The 24,428-nt window shown below is 60.2% G+C and overlaps 1 protein-coding gene and 1 long non-coding RNA gene across 4 annotated transcripts; one reads left to right on the top strand and one right to left on the bottom strand.

The window, feature by feature from the left end:
* Positions 1 to 2,674: 2,674 nt before the first annotated feature.
* Positions 2,675 to 16,667, bottom strand: KLF15 (KLF transcription factor 15). Of its 3 annotated transcripts, none has more exons than XM_082637181.1 (3): positions 16,279 to 16,667; positions 10,783 to 11,886; positions 2,675 to 3,760 (listed from the first exon to the last, which is right to left on the bottom strand). In XM_082637181.1, exons 2-3 carry the CDS (start codon positions 11,859 to 11,861, stop codon positions 3,598 to 3,600), a joined length of 1,242 nt encoding a protein of 413 aa, XP_082493307.1. In that variant the 5' UTR covers positions 11,862 to 11,886; positions 16,279 to 16,667; the 3' UTR covers positions 2,675 to 3,597. The 3 variants fall into 3 exon arrangements, with proteins under 3 accessions (XP_082493307.1, XP_082493308.1, XP_082493306.1); XM_082637182.1 differs by lacking the exon at positions 16,279 to 16,667 and adding an exon at positions 15,852 to 16,007; XM_082637180.1 differs by lacking the exon at positions 16,279 to 16,667 and adding an exon at positions 12,895 to 13,313.
* On the top strand, positions 16,499 to 24,224 carry LOC309812895. Its single transcript, XR_014295413.1, has 4 exons — positions 16,499 to 16,581; positions 18,162 to 18,231; positions 18,926 to 19,090; positions 20,465 to 24,224. It is a non-coding gene; the product is annotated as an uncharacterized lncRNA (long non-coding RNA).
* The last annotated feature ends 204 nt before the right edge of the window (positions 24,225 to 24,428 follow it).

Here is a 24,428-nt window from a genome sequence, read left to right as displayed (position 1 = left end):
CCCAGGCCTTTCTGCTTCTGTCCCCCAACCCCATGGCACATGTATGGACTCTGGGCCCCTCCAAGCATAGATGATGGCGACATCACCGGGTTTGTTTCTTGTTTGCTTTCGTCCGTATGAGGCAGGGACCTGCCATTTGCAGTCGTCACACAAAGCGCCTGCAAAGCGCCTGCAGGGTTTCCCCTCGTGACACCCTGCTGTCTCTGGAGGCCTGACCGTTGGTCCCATACCTGCCGTGACGCCCATTCTGAGAATGTGGACAATGCCACGGGGCCACCACGACTTACCCGCTGGGGGGCACCTGGCCGAAGCCGCACCACTCCTCTGCCCCCCTTTCCCTGTCATGGAAGCCCCGCGTTTAGCTGTGCTCATAACCTGCCAGATTAAGGCTATGTTGTCCAGCTTTCCTTGCAGCGAGTGAGGCTGTGTGATTAATCCTGGCCGAGGGGACATCAGTGGACAGGCCTGTGATGTGTGGGGGGAGCACGAGCCCTCAGCTGCTCTTTGCGGGCGGGCGCAGGGCCCCCGGGGCGCCAGGCTCAAGGGCAACGAAGAAGGTGCCCGGGAGCTTCAGGGCTGTTTCAACGGAGAAAAATAAGCTTCCGCGGTGCTGGGGTTTCTTTGCTACGGCAGCCTAGCCCACGCTGCCTGGTACGGTCTCCGGAGATGTGCCTCCCCAGCCTCTGCCTGCCGTGCAGGATGGCCCCGTGCAGGGCCGGGCGGTGCCGGGTTGCTGAGGCTGGCTCTCTGCTCTGCAACCTTCCAGATTCCTATTACGAACGGTTGTGGGCACACTGGGCCTGCAGGCCAAGACAAACACTCCTCTTCCGGCCACACAAGTCACAAAGGGTGACAAAGGTGGTGGCGGGGGTCTCCCAGAGGCGGCCAAGCCAGGCGCCTCCACAGCGCTCTGGACTCTGTGGGCTGCCAGAGGCCACGGCACAGGACAACTGAGGCCCGGCTCCCGGCCCTCCGTCCGGCCAAGACTCAGGCTCACGCCCTGGAAAGGGTCTTTGCGGCTGTTCAGTCAGCACCAGCCTGCCACCTGGGGCTGTCACGCCCGTTCCGCGGGGTCAAGAGGCTCAAGAAACTCCCCCAGAGGGTGGGCGAGGGTCAAGAGGTGGTCCTCATCACCGCCGTCCCTTCCCTCCGCGCCCCCGGCCAGCGCAGGTGCCCAAGGGGATCTGGAGCCCAGGCAGAGGGGGATGGCTTCACCACCCGGCACACACAGCCAGCCTGGCTTCGGCCCGGACAGAGGGCCAGCCGGGGGGGGGCCGCGGGCTCTGAGTGGGTGGCTGCTGGGGACAGACACCGAGAGCAGGTGAGCGGTGTCCTGGGTCAGCGCCCAGCCCCACACATCTGTGTGCTCACGGGCTCCTCCAGTGTGACTATCCTGATGGCCCGTGTCCCTCTTATCTGGGTCCTACTGCTTCTTTATGGATGAAGAAAGCTCTACGTTAATGCACCTGGAAATCAATGCCTCACTTCCCCAGAGCATGTTTGGCCACAGAGAGTATGTCCGGTCAGGGTCAAAGGGCAGAGGTCACAAGGCCGAGTCCTTTCCCCAGGACCAGGGCCAGTCGGGATGGGGTGCCCATTCTCAGATCCCCTGTGCTGTGCTGGGCACACCTGCCAGCTCCACCGACAGGAAAGACAGCTGTAGCGAGAGGCTCCCAGGTCAGCGGGGACAGTGGCCTCCACCTCCGGAGATGCACAGAGTACACGTGCAGACGTGCACACGTACACGCGCGCACGCCTCGCTCCACCTCTCCACTGCAAACCCACGGAGCTCCGCCACCTGCTCCAGGTCCGAGCGTGTCACTGAGAGCCCCCTGCCCGACGTGCCTTAGGCCCCGGGAAAGGACGGCCTCCACGTCGTGTGGACAGAGAACTGGGCAGCCCTCTCGCTGCGGTGCCCAGTGCGGCTGCCCTGCCCCTCCTTGCTAGCTCTCGGCCCCTCCTCGCTCTCTGGTCCCCGCCGGCCCTGCTCCCAGCCCGCCAGGGTGTGCAGATGGGTCCAGGCCTCAACCTTGTCTCCCCAGAGCTCGGAGCAGCTGGGCTGCGTCGAGGCGGCAGCCTAACCCCATGCACTGGCCATCCCCGACTCCACGCGCCCCCCACCTCCAGCGTCTGCCTCCGCCTGGTCAAGACTCCTAATCGGTTCAGAATCGCAAGTGGAGATAACGTACCATCTCCTGGAGGGGTTCGAGGGGGAAACGGTCTGCTCCACACCCCCGCCACGGTGCACACAGTAAGTGCATGATAGATGCTCAGTGCACTGCACACAAGGTGGGAAGTGCCAAGCAAGGGTCTCACACAGGAACTCAGGGGAGCGGTGGCCCTGTGGGCTGGACCTGGCCTGCGGTCTCTTCCCACAGTGATGCTGGGATGGGGTGGCCGTGGGTCTGTGGAAGACAGGCAGCCCTCCAGGAAACCAGATTGAGCAGAGACCCAGCCCATGGTGTGGAAGTAGGGCTGTGGGGACCCTGCACTGCTGGCCCAGGGGCTGGACACCCAAGGAGACTTTGTATCCCTCCGGGTACAAATCAAGGTCCCCTGAGTGCTGCAGATGCAGACACGGAGACTCAGCCCCCAAAATCACCCCCGTTCCTGGCAGAGCAGAGGAAAACAGCACACGGATGCCACAGTTATCAAGTTCTTTTTTCTTTTTATTGGCAAAGTAAATATATTTTTATGAAGGACCAAAGAAAATATATATAATTGTAACATATGTACACCAGCTTTATAGATTTTATTTCAAATTTACACAATGTTGACATGTTATTAAAAGATTTTATGTAGATGCACCTATGTACATTTTATTTACATACATTCATAGGATGTGAAATAAACCTCTCAAAACAAGCTAGTTCATTTGATATTAATTTCTAGACAAAATAAGGAATGCATTTCTAAATCCGGATTTGGGGAGGCTCTATCTAGCTCTTCTACACACAATGCAGCGGCTCCCCGCTCCTCCTGCAGGTGACCCTGGAGGCTGCCGTCTGGATTTGTCTGGAAACAGGATGAGGGGCTGAGCCACACCAGTACCATCGCCCTGGGGCAGACCTGCATCTGTCCGTCTGCCCTGCACATTTAACTCAAGCACACGCACTGCCACCTCGCCGAGAGGGGGCTTGTCACCCAATCCCACATCCACCCGGAGGCCACGTCCTGCATCCCAGACCGCCCCACCGTACCCTCCAGGGGTCAGGCCAAGGGAGGCATCTTGGACAAAGCCACGCTCACACTCCAGTGCAGCACCGGACTTCTGGCCTACTTCCTTCTGCCCAGCACGGCTCCCTCCGGGAACTGACATTTCAAAACTGCACATTGCTTCTTCCCCAGCAATCGAGTGCTAGCCCTGGCCCAGGCGGGGAGCCCAGCGGGAGAGGGGCCGGGCCGCAGGAAGGCACTAGGGCCCCCAGGCCGCCTCCGGGTCCCCCCAGGCGGGGGCGGGTGGAGGCCTGGGTCCGCATCCCCGGGCTCCAGAAGGTGGCCTGGAACGTCCACAAGTCCTTCTGAAGGAGGCCAACAACTTGTTGCTACAAAGTACCGGGCAGGGCGGGTGGTCGGGCGGCTCCGGCCCGGTCAGGGTCAGGGCCGAGGTGCGCGGCTGCTGCGGGGGAAGCGGTGCACCTTGACGTGCTTGGACAGGTGGTCGCTGCGCGCGAACTTCTTCTCGCACACGGGGCACTGGTAGGGCTTCACGCCCGAGTGCGAGCGCCGGTGCCGGGACAGCTCGTCCGAGCGCGAGAACCTGTGGGACAGGGCGGTGAGCGGCCACACCACTGCAGCCCCCGGGCCGGAGCGCTCGGGGTCCGCTGGAAGGGTCGCTGTCCCCGCCCCCGCACCGCTGCCCCTCCGGCCCCTCCAGGGAGGCGAGAGCAGCTGACAGCAGGCCTGTGCCCGTGCTGGGGCCTGAGGGCCGCCGGTGACCCCACAGGCGCCCCCCTTACACCAGAACCTGGGGCTCCTGTGAGTGTCCGCACGGGCAGCCCTCCCCCGCGAGAGGAGACAGGCCCGGGGACGAGGCTCCTGCCCAGCCCTGCAGGGAGCTCCCAGCTCCTCTGTCGCTTCCGCCACGGAAGAGGAAGGGCCCTCAGACTTGGCCCCCACGACCCCTGGACCCTACTTTCCTAAAAGCTGGGCCCCCTGAGACGTCCCGAAGCAAAACTGCACCCCTGCGAGGTGTTCCTGAGGGTGTAAATGGTTCCCCTGCGGCCTCCCTATTGCGGCCCCCACCAGCCTGGGAGCCCAGAGGCCACTAGGGAGAAGCAGCTGCTAGGGGACCCGAGCTGACCACAGGGCTTAGCTGTTGTCACCGACTTCAGGCACTCCAGGCTCTCCCCACCCCCGACCCTGGGCCTGGCAGTGAGACCCCACCCTCCCTACACACGGTCTCCTCCTCTGTGCTCTGCCTACACGACCTGCCTTGGCCTCTCTCACCCCAGGACATATGCACCTACTGTTGTACTGTTCCCTGTCTGGAATGCTCTTCCCTCCGACCCATCCCTTAGAGCTCAGCTCAAATGTCACTTCCTCAGGAAAGCCCTCCAGGACTGCATCCCATCCTCAGCTCCCATGGCACTAGGCACTTCTCTTTTCTGGCCCCAGCCACCGTTGCAACTTCAGTTTTCAACTTTTTGATGAATGTCAGTCTGTGCCACTAGACCCGTCAGCTCCATGAGGAAAGACATACACGCTGTGGCCAGCCCACTGCCCAGCGCATGGAAGGTGTCCAGTACATGCATTTATGCGAAAGAGCGGACACGGCAGCGCCCTTGGGAGGATGGAGAGCTGTCAGTCAGTCAGTCCTCTCTAGCCCCAGAACACACATGCACACAATGCACACTGCACACACATACATGCCACACGTATGCACATCATGAACACAGGTGCAAGCACTCACATGTATACACATGTGCATACCACAAAGATGGATACGTGAACATGTGCACACGTAAGAACATGTGAACAGGAGCACCGGGCCCAACAGCCCTGTCCGTGGGCCTGGGGCCACGTGCGAGGTAGGTGAGGTGGTGGCCCGGAGTAGCTGTCCCCCGCCCAGCCCAGGCCGGGGCTGGCGGCCCACCTCGGGCCTGACCCTGTGTGTGGAAGCCTTGGTCCCACAGCGGGCTGAGGGCCAGGACGATCCGGCAGCACAAGCCCAGGGAAGGCTCAGGTGGAGGGCAGGGGGGCCTCGGCACCAGATGGGGAGCCTGGCCCGGCGTCGCTCGGCCCCTCCGGTGCCAGGGTCCTGCCCCACGGCGTGACGCGGCCAGGCTTCTGTGCTTAGAGGCTGGTGCTCCGCCTCCCATCCCAGGGAGCCAACCGGGCCAGGCACAGAGCAGTGCTCTCGGCTACCTTTGCCAATAAGGAACTGGCCCGTCTGCCAGATGAGGAAACTGAGGCTCAGAGCGATGAGTCCCTGATCCAGGGTCACCAGTGACAGAGCAGCCGAGGCCAGAGCAAAGGTTCTGCACAGCGCCCTGCCTGCCCTGCTGCCCGCAGAGGGCCTGGCCTCCTCCACAGAGCCGAGCCAGGCGGCTCGTGCCACTGCAGCCCCGTGCAGGCAGGAAGCGGCATCAAGGCTCCTGGCCATCAGAGCCCGGGCCACCTGCCCCCAGCAGAGCCAGGCCTGCCCGAGGCGAAGGCTTCAAAAATGCCCCCGGCAGGACCTGCACCCACCAGGCACGAGGTGTGGGGTCAGCCTCACCCTCCCGGTCAGAGAGCCAGGACCAGCCTCCCTGGACTGACGCTAGCACAGCGAGGGCTCGAAGGGGACGAGGGGCTTGCTGGGGTCCCACAGCAGGTGGGGTGCCCAGACGGCTCAGGTCCCCCCCACCACGTCGAGCCTGTGTGGCCCTGAGCAAACTCACCACCTGTCCTGGGCACCAGGAGTGTCCCTGGGCCTCAGAGTCCGTCCTCTCTCGTCCAGTGAGGTCCTTGGGATTCCTGCCCACCTCCCAGGACTTGTGTCAGAGGCCAAACTGGTGACACAAGGGCCATAGCGGCCTCTCATCAGGGGAATGCCTGGGACGGGCAGGCAGCCGAGGGACATCCAGGCCTGAGAAGAGCTGTTCCCAGCCACACACCCCCTCCTCTCCCTGTAGCACAGGGGCCCTGAGAAGACCCCCGCCATACCCCCTCACCACTTTCTCCCGTACGGCAGCCGTACCGGGAAGGGGCCAGGTGGGCAGGAAGCTCTGCTACCTACTGCCTGAACCGCCCAGGCACGTCGCCAAGCTCTCTGAGGCTGCTCCCCCGGACACAGGGAGGGGCACACTGGCCTCAAGGACCGCGAGGGTGCAGAGACCAGGAGCGCGGAGGGCAATCGCTGGACGGCTGTGAGCTGGGCCCCAGTGAGTCACGACCATGATCGGTGCTGCTGGGGTGCAGGGCAAGGAAGCACAGGGGTCCAGAGGACCCTCCAGAGCCGCCCCCTCCGTCAGCCAGAAAGCCACCGCCGTGAACGGTCAGGCTAAGCGCTGCGGTGGGAACGGTGCCCCAGGGTCGTGAAGTGCGCGACCTGTCCGACAGCACTAGGGCTCTGAAACTGCAGGGAAGGGTCGCGGCAGCGGGGCCGCAGCTTCGGATCCCGTCCCTGGCTCTGCAGCCTCAGCCTGCCAGCCTCCTTCCGGGGCCTCCCGCCACGTGGGGCTGCTGGACGTCGTCAGTACCCCTATGAGCTGCGGCAGGAGGGCACTCTCTGTGGATGGCACGGGCCTTTCCACTGCATGGAACTGCGTCCGGGAGCGAAGCAAGGAAATCTCTAGGGAGACGGCAAACAGCTCTTCCTAGACGGTCAGATCCAAATAGGGACAGTCTGGCCCCAGCCCCTTCCAGGGCGCCGGAACCACGCCACTACGGGGGAAGAACAGGGCATACTGGGTTCAGGACCAGACACCGAAGGAAGGGGCGGTTGGTGACCTGGGCCAGTGACGACCTTGGGGGACACTGTTCACGGCCCAAAGGTGTGCAGGGCAGGGCACAGGACACGATGCCACGGCCAGAACCAGACCCAGAGGAGGAAGAGCCAACTGCTCGCCAAGACCACCAGGAAGAAGAGAGGAGTCTGGGGGTGGTGAGCTCCCCACACAGAGGGCAGGCCTGGCTCAGGGCGAGGTCCACCCCCGACTGGAGGTGTGGAGGGGGCTGCAGAGACATCCTGAGGCTACAGGTGGGCTGAGGTCCTGGCTCTGCGACTTACCAGCTGTGTGACTGGACAACTTCCTTAACTGCTCTGGCCGCAACATCCCCCTCTCTAAAATGGGACGACAGGCTGATGCCTGCTCATGGACTTGCTACGACTATGGAGCCTTCTCAGCACGTCAGGAGCTTTCGTTTCGCTGTTGTCACCCCTCCGCTCTTTTCTCCCGGCCCATAAGCTGATGCCTGGCAGCTGACAGCCTTGGGGAAGAGGTGGGACACCTGCCACCACGACTGACAGTAGGTGCCCAGGGAGAGGGCCTGGGGCTGCACGTGGGAGAACGGGGCTGGCCACAGCGAGGGGGGTCGTGCTCTGTCCCGGCGGGCATGGGACTTGATCTTTCTGGGCTTCAGTGTCCCCCTCTGTAAAATGTGATGGTGCCGACACATCACGGGGCTGTTGGGAGGCCTCAGAGAGCCTGTGACATGGGAAGGACAAAGCCAGAAGCATCGCAAGACTGACGACAGGTACCACCGAAGGAGGCCCTGGAGACACGGGGCACAGAGAGGGCCGAGCGCGGGCCCCTGGGGACACGGGGCACAGAGAGGGCCGAGCGCAGGCCCCTGGGGACACGGGGCACAGAGAGGGCCGAGCGCGGGCCCCTGGAGACGGGGCACAGAGAGGGCCGAGCGCGGGTCCCTGGAGACACGGGACACAGAGAGGGCCGAGCGCGGGCCCCTGGAGACGGGGCACAGAGAGGGCCGAGCGCGGGCCCCTGGAGCCACGGGGCACAGGGAGGGCCGAGCGCGCCCGCGCTGCGGAGGGGAGGCTGGCGAGCAGACCGCGCGTGCCCGTGGGCCAGAGTGAGGAGTTTGGATAGGAATCTAAGTGTACCAAAGTAGGCCGAAAGGCCAGAGTAGGTAATGAGTCCCCCATGGAAGGAAGTATGCAAGCAAGTGTGGGGATTTGTGGAGGGAATTCCAGCTCTGAGAGTCTTAGAACAGTGCCTGGCATTCCATGAGTGCTTGTGAGCTGGTGACTGTCATGTTATCCCCTGTCCTGTCCCGACAGAGCTGTCCCAAAGCCCATCTATCCTCCCACCCAACTGCTGGAAGGATTCCCTCCACCCTTGTCCCTCAGCTGGAGGCTACGGCCATATTTAAGGGACACTCACGTCACGTGCACACTCCCAGGGGTTCAGGATCCCTGAAGACCAACCGGGGAGAAACAGCCCTTCCAAGGGGCGGGTGCCCTCAGCTCCCAGCCAGGCAGGGCGTCTGCCACATGTGACCCCATGAAGGCCTGACCCAGACCTGGGAGAAGCTCCAGGAGTGGCTGACGGCAGGGACGGCTCCCAGGGGGGTCCGGGGAGACCTCACTGTGCCAGGCATCCACCATGCCTGCCCCTGCCAAGGGGGTCCTGGGCAAGACCCATGCAAGGGCTCAGACAGTGGCAGAGCTGAATCCCCACCATACATCCCACTCTTGCTCATACAACTCCTCCCATGGGGAACTCAGTCCCTCTGAGGCCACTGTGCCGGGGCTGAGTCTGCCCCCCTGTAAAGCACTGTGGGCTGAGGGTCCCATCTGCGCTCTGGGGCAGCCCAGTAGGGCGCAGGTCCTCTCCTCCTGGTGGAGCAGGCGGGCGGGTGGCCTTGACCAAGACCACACCTTCCCTCCCTGCGGCTCCACCCAGCCTCACTCTGAGCGGAGGGGCCCCTTCCTAACAGTCAGCAGTGGCCGGGGACAGTGCCCGGGGAAGTGAGGCTGCCCCATGTCTCCAGAGCCTAGCCCCGCCACGAGGAGAACGCAGGCCGAGTCCTGTGAGTCTTGGGTGCCTCCAACCCGGAGTGATGCCCACGTGGAAGCCGGGCCGAACCCCTTCCGGGTCCTTCTCACACTCTGACCCCGTATGAGAGCAACCGCACAACCTCTGGGAAGGGGCGCTGCTGTGCGCCCCTGCACGCACAGCCCTGGCAGGCAGTGGCAGGGAGCAAGTCCTCACTTTTCAGATGGGAGACGCAGGCTTGCCCAGGGGACCACTGGAGGGCCAGCTGCCCCACCCCAGGCGTCAGGACGCCCTCTCCTGCAGCTGAGCCCCTGCACAGCCCTGAGTTTGACCACTGAACATGGCACCTCGCCAGCCCACAGGCCCCACAAGCTGCCCTGCAAGCACACCTGGCCGGGAGGCGGGAGGCCCGCGGGGCTGGGGCTGGGGCTCTGGAAGAAGCCCTCAGGTCTGTGGGCGCCTTTGGAAAAGCCCCTTCTCTGGCCAGCTCAGCGCTCCATGGCAAGGGGCCGCCAGCATCACATCCAACACTCAGGTCACAGCTCCCAGCCACGCCACAGCCTTGGCCAGCCGGGACTCTGCGGCCAGAACCTCTGTCCAGGGGGCCAACTCTCAGGTGCTGTCAGATGAGATCCCAGCAGGAAACAAAAGCTGCGAACTGCCCCCCGTGTGCCGCGCGCACCCACGCACACACACGCCCAGGGTACAAACGTGCCACGCGCACACGCACCACCACATTTGGTCACGCAGCAGAAACCCACGTGGAGACGGGGAGGTGCAGACACGAGCCCGCGCACACAGCCACACGCCCCTCGTGAGGTCCGGCTCTGCACCCGGGAGAGCGTGCCTGTTGCTGCACACACACACACACACACACACACACACAAGGAAGCCACACCAGCCAAGACCCACACTGTGTCGGCAGCACACGCACCTCCCGGGCAAGCCAGCTTCCTGCAGGGAGGGTGTCCTAAACAGGGGAGCGCCGCCGGGGGCACCCCTGAGCGTGTCGGCTCCCGACCTGCTGCCTGAGCTTCAGGAAAAGGTGAACGTGCCCTCCGAGAAGGTGAGCCCCCCCGGGGGCCTGGGGGAGAGCCACAGGGGTGCCGCCCAGCTCGGCCTCCCATGGGCTGGGGAACCCTGGGCAAGCCCCCGCCCCTAACCCTTGGAGAGCTGGTTTCCCCCACGGTGCCACAGAGTCGAGAGCCTGCAAGGAGTCTGCCGCCCTCAGTGCAGCACCCCTAGCCTGGTCCTCGCTCTCCCTTGGCCTTTCTGGCTTCCCAAACCCACCGCCAGGTCCCCCGTGGGGAGTGCAGCCCAGGTGCCCCAGGACTCTGTAAAGACAGCTGGTGCCTCTGGTCGGGCAAGCAGCCTTTTCAGGCTGTGACTTCTCTAATCTGACCCCTGGCTTCAAATCCCTTCTGCAAAGTGGCGTGCCCTCGGGCAAGTTACTTAGCTGCTCTGAGCCTCTGCTTGCTCAGCCGTAAAGGGGAGTAAGGGTGGTACTTACCCTTGGGGGCACCCCGAGGCACGAGGAGCGGGGCACACGGCTGCAGCCGCCCTGCACTATTCTGAGCTGACCCATCACTACCACGAGAGCCCTTCTGCGTGGCCCAGCCCCTCTCCTCCAGCACGGGCGCAGCCTTACCTGGTCACCGTGAGACCGCAGACCAGGGATCTGGAGGCGCAAGGAATCCTCTGGGCGGTGTGCCAGCTCTGGCCCTGCCCCTGCCCACCCCTCTCTCCCCTTCCTAAGCAGCCTTATCTAAGGGTGGGGAATGTGGCCTCGGCAGCACACCCAGGGGCATGGAGACGCCCGGCCTGCCGCCGCCATACTGACCTCCAGCCACAGCCCGGCCAGGTGCAGGCGAAGGGCTTCTCACCCGTGTGCCGGCGCAGGTGGGCCTTGAGGTGGCTGCTTTTGGTGTACATCTTGCTGCAGCCGGGGAAAGTACACTTGTGCATTTTGATGAGTTCTGCCGCCGGGTTCTTGGGGAACTTCTGGCCCATGAGGAGGCCGGCGGAGCCGGGCCCCAGGGGTCCCGACCCAATGGGCTTTGCAGCGATGGGCACAGGGGCGATGCGCACGAACTTGGAGGGCAGGTTCAAGCTGGAAGAGGGCACCACCTGGGGCACCAGCGTGAAGGTTTGCCCCTGGATGTTGACCAGGAGCTGGGCCACCTTGACGCTCTCAGCGGCCTGCCCGGGGGAGACGGGCTCGGCGCCAGATTCCTGCTTCACCTGCACCGGCTGGATCTGCAGCAGCACGGGGATGGGGCCGTCGGGGGCGGGACCCCCACCCGGGCTCTGGCTCTCGCCCACACCAGCTCCCGGCGGGGGGGCACAGCGCTCTCTCCCACCAGCCCCAGGATGGAGGTGGCCCCTGTGTAGCCCGGCGGAGAGCTGGCCACAGGCCTCCAAGTCCTTGCTGCTGCTTTCTGGGGCCTCCTTCACCCCTGGCTCCATGTTCTCCTCCAGAAACTCTTCGATCTCCTCCAGGGTGGGCTGGAAGGGCCTCGGGACGTCATCAGGGTCTCCCACAGGGAACTCGGGGAAGCAGAAACGCTCCCCCTTCACAGATGCCGGTGCTTTCCGCCAGGTCCCCCAGGCCATGGGGCCGCCGTTGGCCCCAGCGCTGCCACCACCGCCGCCACCGCCGCCCAGCGTGGCCTGGGACAGCAGGAAGTCCAAGATGCTGTCCTGGCCCTCGGCCCCGGGGCCGCCGCTGTAGCAGGAGCAAAGGGCTTGCGAGTCAGGGCTGGCACAGGAACAGAGGCTGGAGGCGTCACTGTCGTCCTCCGAGAGGGGCGAGGGCAGCATGTGGTACGCCCGCCCGCCAGCCAGCCTGTCACCCAGATAACCAACGGGGCATTTCAGCGACGAGAAGGTCTCGTCCACTGGCAGCAAGTGGTCCACCATGCTGGCCTGGCCGTGCCGGGGGCGGCTGCGGAGAGGAAGGAGGAGGCCCGGTCAGCAGGGCAGCGTGCTCACCCGCCACCTTGGGGGCGCCTGTCCCCACTCTGGGGCCGGCCACAGCCGCCCACTGCCGGACGTCTGTGTCCTGCGTCCATCCTGGCTCACGGGAGAACTCTGTCTGCAAGAGTGTTTTCTGAAATTGCACCACCTGTTTGCAAAAGTGCTCTCCAAGCCCATTGCACAACCCGGCTCTTGTGGTTGCACAGAGATTTTCCAGAACAATTCTGGGAAGGAACATGCGTGTGTCTGCAAGTGACTGGGTGTGAGTGCACGGGAGGGAGAGGGTGAGCGTGTGAGGAGGCCCTCTGCACCCCGAACAGCCAGGCGGCTCCCCTGTCCAGCTCAGCAGAATCACTGCCGTCCCAAGGACAACCGATCTCAGCCTCATTCCTGCAGAATCACTGGAGGGGGTAGGAGAATGGCCACTTGCCCTCTGACCCCCGTGTTGCTGCAGCTTGGGTAGGGTTGCCAGATTAAGCAAATAAAAATAAAGGCCACCCAGTTAAACTTGAAACTCAGTTTCTAAAGAATGAACAACTTTTAATATAAGTGTGTCCAAACGTTGGATGGGGTAGGCTTATATTAAAGAATTATTTCATCTGAGATGCAAATATAACTGGGCAGTTTGCATTTTAATCAGGCAAGTCTAGTTGGAGGCAAAAAATTAGATGCCCTCACAGGCTGTTTCCCCATCTGAAGGGGGGCAGCCCCCCACCCTCCAGTTCTCGGACCCCTCCTGTCTCAGCTGCCTGCTCTGTGAATCAGGGAAGGCAGGGACAGGCCTTCACAAAACGCTTTCAGCTGGGCCGGCACCCTCCCGGGGCTCTCCTAGCGGTGCAGGGGCCGTGCCCCGTGGCGGCAGCCCGATGGAGCAGGGGCACCCAGGTCCCAGAGCCCAGCTGTTATCTCCTGACTTCACACCTGCCTGCTGCGTGGAAGATGAGACCCCTTGGGCTGCACCCCGTGGAGCACTCACCACCTCAGGAAGGCCCAGCTCACACCCGTCTCCCTACTGGACCAGGGGCTCCATGAGGGCAGGCTGGGCCATCGGGTCGCGGCTGTGTCCCCAGCTCCTGGTGAGGCAGCTGGTGCCCAGGAGGGGCTCAGAGAACGTCAGCAGAGAGGAGAGGGGGAAGCTGAAGGCCATGCTGGGTCCGGTGTCCAAGGAGAGTCAACAGTGTCTGGCTGTGACAGGGCCACCTCTGCGGACCTTTGTCCCCACCCAGGGACCACAGCGGGGTGTTTGCTGAGGTTGAGGAAAGGGTGTTCTGCACCCAAAGCCGGAGAGTCTCTGCTGCCTGGCATCAAGTCCGCACCCACCCCCTTGCTCTGTCTCGAGCACCAGTCCTGCCCCTGGCACCCAGCACTGCCCAACGGTCAACAGGCCCAACCAGGGGCAGGGACCTCCCAGAGCCAGGTCATCGTCAGCTGTGACCTTGGGCAAGGCCTCGCTCTCCCAAACCTCATTGTCCCATCTGTTCCATGCTCTGATGACCTTGTCCAGGAAGCTTCACAGAGCTCCAGGAAGCCAAGGCAAGGCAGCAGGTTTGCACCCAGGGCAGTTTTGCAGGAGAACGTTTGGCCTTTTGGTTTTAAATATTCAGCTAAGGATTTAAAACTGGGAGTTTAAAAACATACACTATTCGCCATGTCGGGTGCTGAGAAGGAATGAAAATGCCAGATAATGTGAAGAACAGAGCCCACACTCAGCCTGAGACCCCCTCTCCCCTGTCGCCCACGCTGAGCTCCTGCCTCTGCAACTTACCAGCTGTGTGACCTTGGGCAGGTGGCACAACCTCTCTGTGTCATGTGTTGGATGGGGATCCTGCCAACTGTGCCTAGTTCCTGGGTTTTTGTAACACCAGTGAGCTAACACACGCTGAGCACTCACTACAAGGGCAGGCGTCCATGCAGGTGCCCGTCAGCACTAGCCTCCAGGGTTAGCCTCAGTGGGTGAGTATGTGGTCTTTCTGCCCCTCTGCTGTGACGCTTAGGAATCCGGGGACTCCAGCCTTCCTGGAACCAGGACTGAGGCGGTAAGGGGCAGATTGGGCTGTGTTCCTGCCCTTGAAACTCTCCCCTGAAATGTGATCACTAACTGAATATTCCACGATATTAAGGAATTACAGTTAATATTTTTAACTGTGATGATGTATTGTGGTTGGTACATACTTTTCAAAGGATGCCTTACATTTTAGAGATATAAACTGAGATGTTCACAGATTAAATGATACCAAAGAAATAGAGGGGAAAATAAATAAGTGCAGTAGGGCGGGGTAGGAGGAAGCTTATAGATTCCCAAGGAAATGGGACCCAATCTCGTCCCAGCAGCCCAGCGCCTGGACCCTGCCCATCCGCCCCAGACCTCAGCTCCACCTGCCGCACGCACTGGCTGTGCCCCAAGCTCACCAGCTTCATGGCCTCAGGCCAGGGCCCTGGCTGTTTCCCCTCCGTGGACCCCTCTTCCCCAGCACTCTAGCACGGAGTGCCTTATTTAGGTCTCAGCTCATAAGTCACTCCCCGTGGGACCTCCCTGACCACCCTCTGTTACACCACCCCACATCGCAGTCTTCCTAACAGTTGCCACTGCCCGAAACTATCTTAGTTATGTATTTGTGTACCTCATTTTCTGTCTACCTCCCCACCAGAATATAAGCCGTTTTGACTGTTACCCCAGAGTCTGAAACAGGACCTGGCAGAACTTTGCTGACTGAGTGAAAGGGGTGGGGCGGGGGTGGGGTGAGGAAGCAGCAGCAGACCGCCTGGGTCCTAACGCAGGGCTCATCGGCCTGGGTGGACGGGGGCACTGAGAGCTCAGTAGGGTCTGCGGGGCGCCGGGCGCCGGCCCTGAAACACAGCAGCACGTGGCACGGCCAGAGACGCAGGCTGCGTGCAGGGGGAGGGACGCCCAGTCCCGGACTCCGCCCCTCCCCGGCCCGGCCAGGCCTGCTGTTTATCCTCCCGGGGACACAGCGGCTGCAGGAACAACATGTAATTGATAACAAGCCGAGCGCCGGCCAAGGGCCTTCCATTGGGTCAGCGTGCAAATCACGGGGGCGGCGGGCGGGGGCCGCCCTTCAAAATAAGAGTCTCCACTCCCGCGCCGCCCGCAGGCCCTAAAGTCGCGAGCCCAGCGTCCTCGCACCTGTGGGGCGGCGGGGCTCCCCACGAGCCACCCGGCCCTTGAGGGGAAGTGATTTCAGGGGCTCAGGAACTTGGGGATTTTGTCACCCGGGCCAGAAAACAGCGGGGGTGGGGGGGGGAGGGTCCACAGGGGGCCGACCGAGGGGAGGGAGAGCGAGCGGACCGCTGCGGCGAGCGGCGTGGCTTCCCCGCTCCGCTAACCGCGCGGGGGTGCGAGTTCCTGCCGTGTGACTGCGTGTGCGGGGCGTGGTGAGAGCCGGGAGGGGCGCCCGCGACACACTCGCGCGTGGAGCCGCGTGGTGTCCCCGCGTGTGTGGGAACGTGTGTGGGAAAGGGGGGCAGGGGGAGCCTGGGGCGCCGCCCGCGGGGCACCGAGCCTTCGGCCCGCGCCCCCTCCCTCGGGCGGCTGCGGTGACCGACAGTAACCCCTCCGCCCCTCCCCGCCGCGCGCCCGCCCGCCCGCAGGCCCCGTCGCGCCCGCCATATGGGAGGCCGGCCCGCGAGGCGCGCACGGACACGCGGGGCCAGGCGCCCAGGCAGCGGACCAGCCCGCGCGGGGAAAGTGCCGGTGGGCACGTGAGGTCGCTGACCCACCAGCCTGTCCGCCCCCGGCCCCGCGCGGGGCTACCCCGCTCCTCAGACGCTCACGCGGAGCCTGGGACAGCCGTGCGGGCGCCCGGCCTGGCGTGCAGAGGCCCGCCCGCGCCCCCCGAGCTCCCCTGCGCCCCGCCAGCCCCCTGCGTGCCAGGCCCGGTCCACTCGCGTCCGACCTCGCCGCGCCGCTCCCACCTGAACTCGGCGCACGGCCGGCCGGCGGCCAGGCCCAGCGGTCCCGGGGCCCTGCGGGCTGCGCTGGGGGCGGCGGCCGCGCGTCCTGCACTCGTTCTTGCTCGCCCCGGCCCGCGTCGCTGCGGCGGAGCCCCCGCCGCCGCCGCCGCCCGCTCGGCGCTCACTCCCGGGCTCACGTGACGCGGCGGGCGCCGCGAAGGCTCGCAGGAGGCTCGGCCCCGGGCGCGCGCCCCATTGGCCCGCGCCGCGCGTCACGCGCCCCGGCCCCGCCCCCTCCGGCCCCCTCCCTTCGCAGTGGACTCGCGGCGGCCGCGGTGTCCGTTCCCGAGGCTCTATCCCAGGTGAGAACGTGGGGCTCCGAGGAGGGCCCACGCGGGGTGGGCGCCGCGGAGCAGACCCGGCCCGACCCGCTCTCCCCGGCTCTCACCTGCAACCCCGGGCGGGCCAACAGGTAAAGCCAGGACTAGTCGGGGACGCGGCTGGAGAGATGCGGGCGGGTGTCCGGCCAGGTGAGGCTCGCGCTCCCTCGGGAGAGCGCGCTCGCTGGAGTCCGCAGCAGCCCCTCGGGGACAGGAGGCGCGAGGCGCAGAGTGAGCGGCCCAGGAGACACGTGAGCTGAGGGTGCCGCGCACCCAGCGCGCCCTTTAACCACACCTGTCGGATCCTCAGCCAACATTTTACAGATGAAGAGAAGGACTCTGAGGCCGTGGTCCTCCCGGGCACACAGCTGGTAAGGAGGGAGGAGGGGTGAGCAGGCCCGTCCGTCTGCCCCGAGAAGGCATCTTCCGGACAACCGGGATGGTGGGCAGAGAGCGCCTTCTACGGAGCTTGCATCCTTTCCCTTCCTGGCTTGGGAGGCGGAGAGCGTTTCCGTTCCTCCCCCAGGACACTGCTAGAACCGGAACTGATAGCCAGGACCTGTCCAGGCTCTCTGGAATGCTGTGGGTCTGGGCTCCTAAGTACATGCCGGGCACTGGATCCTGCATCCCGGGGCCGTCCCCGTGCACACAGCAGTGCCAGGGAGGCAGCTCCTGCTACCACGAGGGGCCAAACTGGGGCTTGGCCGGTGGGTTTGGAGGACGCTAGCGTTGAGGATGAGGATGATAATGATGCTGTCTGCGCTGCCTGAACGTTTATGGAGGCCGTGGCCAGAATCCGCAGAACAGACGGAGTTCACCCATTCCTATAGAAGAGACAGAGGTCTGGAGGGTTCAAGCTCACTGCCTGGTCGCCTGTCATTGGTCCTTTGCTCCTCACACACTCCCAGGCCAGTGTCTCCCATCTCTTTGGTGAAAATCACACCGAAAAGTCAGAAGAAGCTTGGAAACAGAGACACATCCATAGCTTCAGCACACAAGGAAGCTTCGGCACAGGCTAGTACGAAGCTGAGCAGAGAAAGACAGGCACTGTATGGTCTCATATGTGGAATCTAAACCAGAAACAAAAAAAAATTATAGAAAAAGAGATCAGATTTACCAAAGGAAGGTGAGGGGGTGGAATTAGAGGAAGGTAGTCGAAAGGTGCAAACTTTCAGGTATAAGATAAATAAGTACTAGGCATGTAATGTACAACATGATAAATATAATTAACACTGCTGTGTGTTATATATGAAAGTCATTAAGAGTAGATCCAAAGAGTTCTTATCACAAGGAAAAACACCTTTTTTTCCCTCCTTTTGCTTTTGCTTTTATTGTATTCATATGAGATGGTAGCTAAACTTATTGTGGTAATCATTTCACAAAATACGTAAATCAAACCATTATGTTGTACACCTTACACTTATACAGTGACATATGTCAATTTTATCTCAATAAAACTGGAGAAAAAAAGAAAAAAAAAAGAAACTGAAAAACAGCCAAGATGCTGTGTTAGAAGCTGAGTCAGATCACGTCCCTTCTTGACTCAGAACATTCCATGGCTCCCACCTCACCACTGCCTTCAGTGCCCTACAGGTTCGGCCCCCATCCTGACCCCAACCTTCTCTGTACTCCTCTCCCCCTTGCTCACATCCCTGCAATCACAGTGGCCCCTTGTGGCCCCTCCGACATACGAGGCACAATCCCACCTCAGGGCCTTTGCACTTGCTGTTTCTGCTGCCTTTATAAGCTCTTCCCCCGTGGCTCTATCACCCGTTCAAATGTTACCTTCTCAGGGAGCCCTGCCTTGACCACCCAATCTAAAACGTTCACACTCTCCCTAATATTTCCTCTTTCCTTATCCTGTTGAACTTTTCTTCTTGGTGCTTAATCCCTGCTAACAATATTATATATTTTACATTTTGTTTCATTTGCTTTTTGTCTGCTCCAACAGAGTGTAAATTCCATCAAAGCAGTGATTTCTATCCATTTGGTCCCTTCGTATCTCCAGCACCAAGCACACAGTAAGTGCTCAATTGTTGAATTAATAAATTTCTGAAAGACTTAAAGCAAGCATGGTCAGCTTGAGAGAAATTAAACATTGCTGAGGAATCTAGGCCAAACAGATTAAGGAGTTGGTCATTGGCGAAATTAGGAGACCAGTTGTCCCCAAAGAGACCCAGAACACCCCTGGGTAGCTGCCAGGGAGCTGCTTTGTACAGGTGCCTCCTACCTGGCCCCTTCTCCCCCCGCTCCAGCACCACCTTGGCCTGGTTAAACCCGTTCATCCCTCAGATATCAGCTCCCCCTTAACTTCCTTAAAGGTGTAGTCCCATCTCACCCTGGCGTCCCACCTGCAGGCTAGCTCGGGGCTCATGTGCCTGTCCTTCGTGGCACAGGGCCTGGAGTAGAGGAAGGGCTCCATCGACTTGGATTGGCTGAATGAATGAATGAATGCGTGAGTGAGTCAGTGAATGGGAACGCTGGCAGCTCAAGTGCCCAAAGATCCACCTGCCCGGCTACAGGTAGCGCTTACCCCAGGTCCTGTCAGGGGAGGAAAACCCTCCTGATGTAGCGGGCAGAATCTGTTACCAGGAATTCCTTGCCAAGGAGAAGAGAAAGAGGCCAGGTGGTGCTCTTCAAAACAGAGATGGCAAACAAAGTGAAACATTTATATTCTTATTTGTTGATTGCCTGTCTCTCCCACTCTCTGACAAGGTCCCTAAGAACATGGACTTGGATTTTTTTTTTCTTCACTGCTGTATCCCCAGAACCTAGGACACTTCAGAAATATCTGTCGAGTGAACCAAGACAGTCCCGTAAGTCTGTCGCACATCTAATCCCTTCTTGGCGTCTGCTTCTCTGAAGATGAGAACCACACAGGTACAACTTCATGGGTTGTTCAAGCATTAAATGAATTAATTCGTACAGAACTTAGAAAAGTGCCTGGAACTGAGTAGATATCTCTGACCCCCAGCCCCATGGAGCTCCTTCTTAGGGAATTCATCCCCCGTCTGCAGAAGACCTCTATGACCTTCATCGACCAGGGCTTTTTAGATATCCCGGGAAGGCTATGCTCCCTCTGACCACAGGGCCTTTGCACCCACTGCTGCCCTTGTTGTGGACACTGTGACCCTCCTTCCCCATTAGCTCCTACTCATTCTCTACATCACATCTCAAATGCCACTTCCTCAGGGAAGCCTTCCTGGACTCCTTCCTATGCTCTCCCAACGCCACGTACCTCTCCTTCAAAGCATTCCTCAAGCTTTGTCCACTTATGTGTGTGCTCCTTTAGTTCATGCTTGTCCCTCTGTAGCAAAGTCCTCACATACTCACTCTCCCCTTCCTAGAACTCCCAGTTCTCAGCAGAGCAGAGCTGCCTTGAAGAAAGCTTGCATTTCACAGCCTCCCTTGCAGCTGACCAGCAGGAAGTGTGGGCAGTGGCTCTGAGTTCCCTGCAAAGGGGAGGGCAGCCTCTTTCCAAGTCCTTCCTCTGCACTGGCTGGAAGGCAGGACGCAGACAAGGGCAGGGAGTGACAGGTGCCAGGAATCCAGAGGGGTGGGGGGTGACAGGTACAAGGAATCCAGAGGGGTGGGGGGTGACAGGTACAAGGAATCCAGAGGGGTGGGGGGGTAACAGGTGCAAGGAATCCAGAGGGGTGGGGGGCGACAGGTACAAGGTATCCAGAGGGGTGGGGGGCGACAGGTGCAAGGAATCCAGAGGGGTGGGGAGGGGCAGGTATAAGGAATCCAGAAGGGTGGGGGGTGACAGGTGCAAGGAATCCAGAGGGGTGGGGGGTGACAGGTACAAGGAATCCAGAGGGGTGGGGAGTGACAGGTACAAGGTGTCCATAGGGGTGGGGGGTGACAGGTACAAGGAATCCAGACCCAGACAGTATCCTGGAGCAGAGCCGCCTCTCCAACGTGGGCTTTCAGGAGAGAAAATAAAAGTCTCCGTTGTTTAAGCCCGAATTACTTTCAGTCTCAGTTTGGGAGACAGTTGTCCATCTGCAGCACAGGAAGCTCTGTGAAGGTAGGGAACGTATACATCTTGGTTTTACATTATCCTCCTGCACCTGGAAGGGTCTTGATTAATGTCTGACAAATGGATGGCTGAGCTCTTTGGGGGCTGGGTCATTTCTTAGTCATCCTGGTAAGCCCGCAGCACCCAGCTTGTGTTGGCGGGGGTGGGGGGGCGGTGAGTGTCCAGTAGAACTTTCTGTGATGGAGAATGTTCCCTCCATCCCTGTCGTCCAGTAAGGTACCACATGTGGCTGCTGCCATATTGGACAGTGCTCGTGGAGCTGGCAGGCAGGATGGGGAGGACGTGGTGCAAATCAGCCCCTCCTCTAAGAGACCACCCAAGCTGGGCGGACATCTGCCCCAACCCTGACACAAGGCAGGGGGGCTTCGAGGCCCTGCTCCTGGCCCTTCGGAAGGTCACCTTGAGGAATCACGTCATGGTGGCGGCAGAGCCAATCACAGCCTCCAGACCTTCCTCGTCACCCAGATCCAGCTGACTCACCCACCCACCATCACGGCCCTGGGAGGGAACTTTATTTGCCTCCCAGCAAGGGGTCTCTAGCAGCCTGACCAGGTCATGGTTAGACCCACCACATGCCGAGCCTACGCTGAGCACTTCACAGCCACAGGCTCTGAGACGGGGCCCACTGCATGCCAGGCCTGGTGCTGTGACACACAGGCCAGCCATGAGTGCCTCAACTCTGCATTTTACAGAAAAGAAAGCTGAAGCCAGAGCGGTAGAGCAGCTCACCCCAAGTCACACAGCACGTGCGGCGCAAAGGCAGAGCTGGAAGCCACTCCCACCTCGCTCCAGATGGTGTTTCCTCTCCGCGTCTCCGGGCTGCTGGGCCCCGGCTGCTGGACACTGTGCGTTCCTGCTCCACCCACCGCACCTCCCAGTATAGATGGATGCAGCAAAGGCGGACCGCAGGCCCACACCACCCTGCAGTCCACCTGGACAAGCGGCTCCACTCACACCCCAAAGTGGTCAGTGCAGCATTTACACAGCCTCGATGTCACAGAAAAGTGTTCTCCTCGAAGGTGGCTGCCGCCCGCCCCACCCCTGGCAAAGAGACAGAGGAGGAAGGAGTCCTCCTGGGAAACAGTGTAATGGACATGCTGGCTAGACGGGGCAGGAGCCCCTGGGCAAAGGTTCGGTGGGCAAGGGCAGGAGGGGGCCCAGCGCTGTGCTATGCTCTTGAAACACATGATTTTATTCAACCCCCATAACTCCTCTCCTAGTAGGTCCATTTTACAGATGGGAAAACAGAGGCATAGAGAGGTCACTTACTCAGGATCTCACAGCCAGCAGGAGGCGGTGCCCCGGTTCCACCAGAAAATAACAAAGTAGTGGGAGGCTGGGAGGTCTGCTGCTTCCTGGAGAAGGCTTGAGACCCTGGGGTTGGGAGGGCAGGGGAAGGATCTAGAGAGGTTCCCTAACAAGGTGGGGAAGGGGTGGGGGCAGGAAAGGGCTGAAGCACTGCCCGGGCAGTGACGCCTGGCATCCACCCATCCCATGTCTTCTGTCACTGGGCCCTTCCTGTCCTCGCCCCCCAGCTCTGGGGGAGCCCGCTGTACCCAGGCTGGGTGAGTGAGGCGCAGAGGTCATGGCTCTGCAGGTCAGGCAATGACCGTCGAGCCGGGCTGAGCCAGGGCACTGTGGGGCGACAGGATGGAGGTGGCTCAGAGACTGGAAGCAGCAGCGTCGTGAATAAGGGGAGTCTGTCCTGCTCCACACGCGGAGCCCAGGCTCCCCGCACTGGCCACTGCCCTCCCACCTGGTGACTCACAGCCCCCGACGTGAGCCCTGGCCGCTGGGAAGGGGCAGGGGGAGCCGGGAGCCCAGAGACCTGGGTTGGTCCCCACCCCCCGTGGGTCTGTTTTCTCCTCGGCACCAAGAGTTTGGCCAAAACCGCCTCTGAGGGGTTGTGTCGGGAGGACTCTGAACCCACAGGTCTTCTAAGGCAGCTGAAGGGCTTGTGAACTCGGGCTGCAAGCGGCTCCCAGACCTGTGGCTGAGGCCCGGAGGTGGGCGTGTGAGGGGCGACCACGGCGCCGCGGGGTGAATCTGTGACACAAGACGAACCACTGTGAGACAGCGGCTGTCAGAGAACCAGAGAGAGCTCCTGAAAGTGGAGAAACGCCGACGTGTCCGCGAAAGCCCGAGTGAGGCCGATCTGCAGAGCGGACACCCCTGAGAACCAACCTGAAGGTCAGATGGAACGTGTAAAAGTCCACAGCTGAGCTCAGGGTGCACTGGGCGGCAGTCGGGGTCACGTTCAGAAACAGAGGCAGATGGAAACCACCCCCGCCCCCGCCCCCGCCAGGCCCAGGCCCTCCTGGGGGGGGGGTGTTGACGGGGTGACGGGGTTAATGAGTCACTCTTGCCCGGCTAAAGTCCCCCAGGGTCAGCATGTGCATTTCAGGCCAGCTGAAGCCTCACCACCCATCCCCCTCCCCGGGTGCCCATCCTGAGCATCCAGGGTCACCGGCTGTCACCCGTTCAGGGCAAACAGCAAGGAACCAAGGGTGGGGCTGGGAAGTGCCGACCAAGGGGCACACGCCGGCCGGCTTCCCAGAGAGGGGGGTCCGCGCAAGAGTCCTGGGCTGCCCCGAAGGCCAGAGTTGGGAGGGATTCCTCCTCGCTTCAAACCAGTGAGGGAAACACTGGCTCATGTGAAAAACAGACGTAAGCAGACGTGGAAATGGCCTGTCGACGCCAAGGGAAATTTCTAACTTCACGTCTTGATCAAAGAAACACAAATTGAAACAACATACCCTTTCATCCAATTGACATATAACTTTAAAACATCCAAGTATGTTTCAAAGTTATAACACTGTTGCAAAGAGGTGAAATTGGAACGTTCCCTGAAAGCAGCCTTATATTACATACGTCACTCCTGAGTCAGTAAGTCTCCTTTTAGAACCTGATCACAAAGAAATGACCAGATTTGCAGTCAGATTTATGTACAGACTTCTTCCCAACAGTACTTACAGTTGAGAAAAATTGGAAACCAACTAAAGTCCAACAAAAGGAAAACTGATAATGAACTATGCCCTGTCCGTGCAGTGGAATATCATTTATCTGTTTCAATCAGGTTTTTAAAAGACTATCTGATGAAAGTTAAAGTGAAAAAAAGCAGGATGCAAAACTCTATAAAGGAATTACTCTAGATATGATTATGTAAAGAAAAAACATATTTGCAGAAAAAATTAGAAATAGATATCAAAGTGTTTACAGTGACGGTTTTTAAAAATATTTACTTTGGCGTGATGGAATTACAGTTTATCTCTTTTTTAGCATTATCTCTTTCACTTTTCCAGATTTTCTATAATGAATTTATATTACTTCTATAACGAGCAAAGAATATGGTTTTGTTGAATGTCTGTTTGTGCAAATTAGTATGTTATTTCTGAAATAGTGTGGGTTTTTTTTGTTTTTTTTTTTTTTTTTGCGGTACACGGGCCTCTCACTGCTGTGGCCTCTCCCATTGTGGAGCACAGGATCCGGACGCGCAGGCTCAGCGGCCATGGCTCATGGGCCCAGCCGCTCCGTGGCATGTGGGATCTTCCCGGACTGGGGCACAAACCCGTGTCCCCCACATCGGCAGGCGGACTCTCAACCACTGCGCCACCAGGGAAGCCCTGAAATAGTTTTTTTTTTTTTAAATAAATTTATTTATTTATTTTATACTTTATTTTTGGCTGTGTTGGGTCTTCGTTTCTGTGCAACGGCTTTTTCCAGTTGCGGCGAGTGGAGGCCACTCTTCATCGCGGCGCGCGGGCCTCTCACTGTCGCGGCCTCTCCCGTTGCGGAGCACAGGTTCTAGATGCGCAGGCTCAGTAGTTGTGGCTCACGGGCTTAGTTGCTCTGCGGCATGTGGGATCTTCCCAGACCAGGGCTCGAACCCATGTCCCCTGCATTGGCAGGCAGATTCTCAACCACTGCGCCACCAGGGAAGCCCTGAAATAGTTTTTTTGATTAGTATAAAAGTTAATGTTCTTACTGCCCCAAATATCAGGAAATACAGACAAGTATAAAAAAAGAAAAAAGAACATTCATAATCACATCATTGTTCACATTTCTTGCTATATTACAAAAATGGAAACATATACTGCTTTGGAAACTTTTTTAAAAATGTGGCTAAAAACACATAACATAAAATTACCATTTTAGCCATTTAGGTGTACAGTTCAG

Source organism: Mesoplodon mirus (assembly GCF_964341445.2).
Source record: "Mesoplodon mirus genome assembly, chromosome: 12".
Taxonomy (NCBI): domain Eukaryota; kingdom Metazoa; phylum Chordata; class Mammalia; order Artiodactyla; family Ziphiidae; genus Mesoplodon; species Mesoplodon mirus.
Note: the sequence above shows the minus strand (reverse complement) of the source record. Positions and strands in the feature narration are given on the sequence as shown.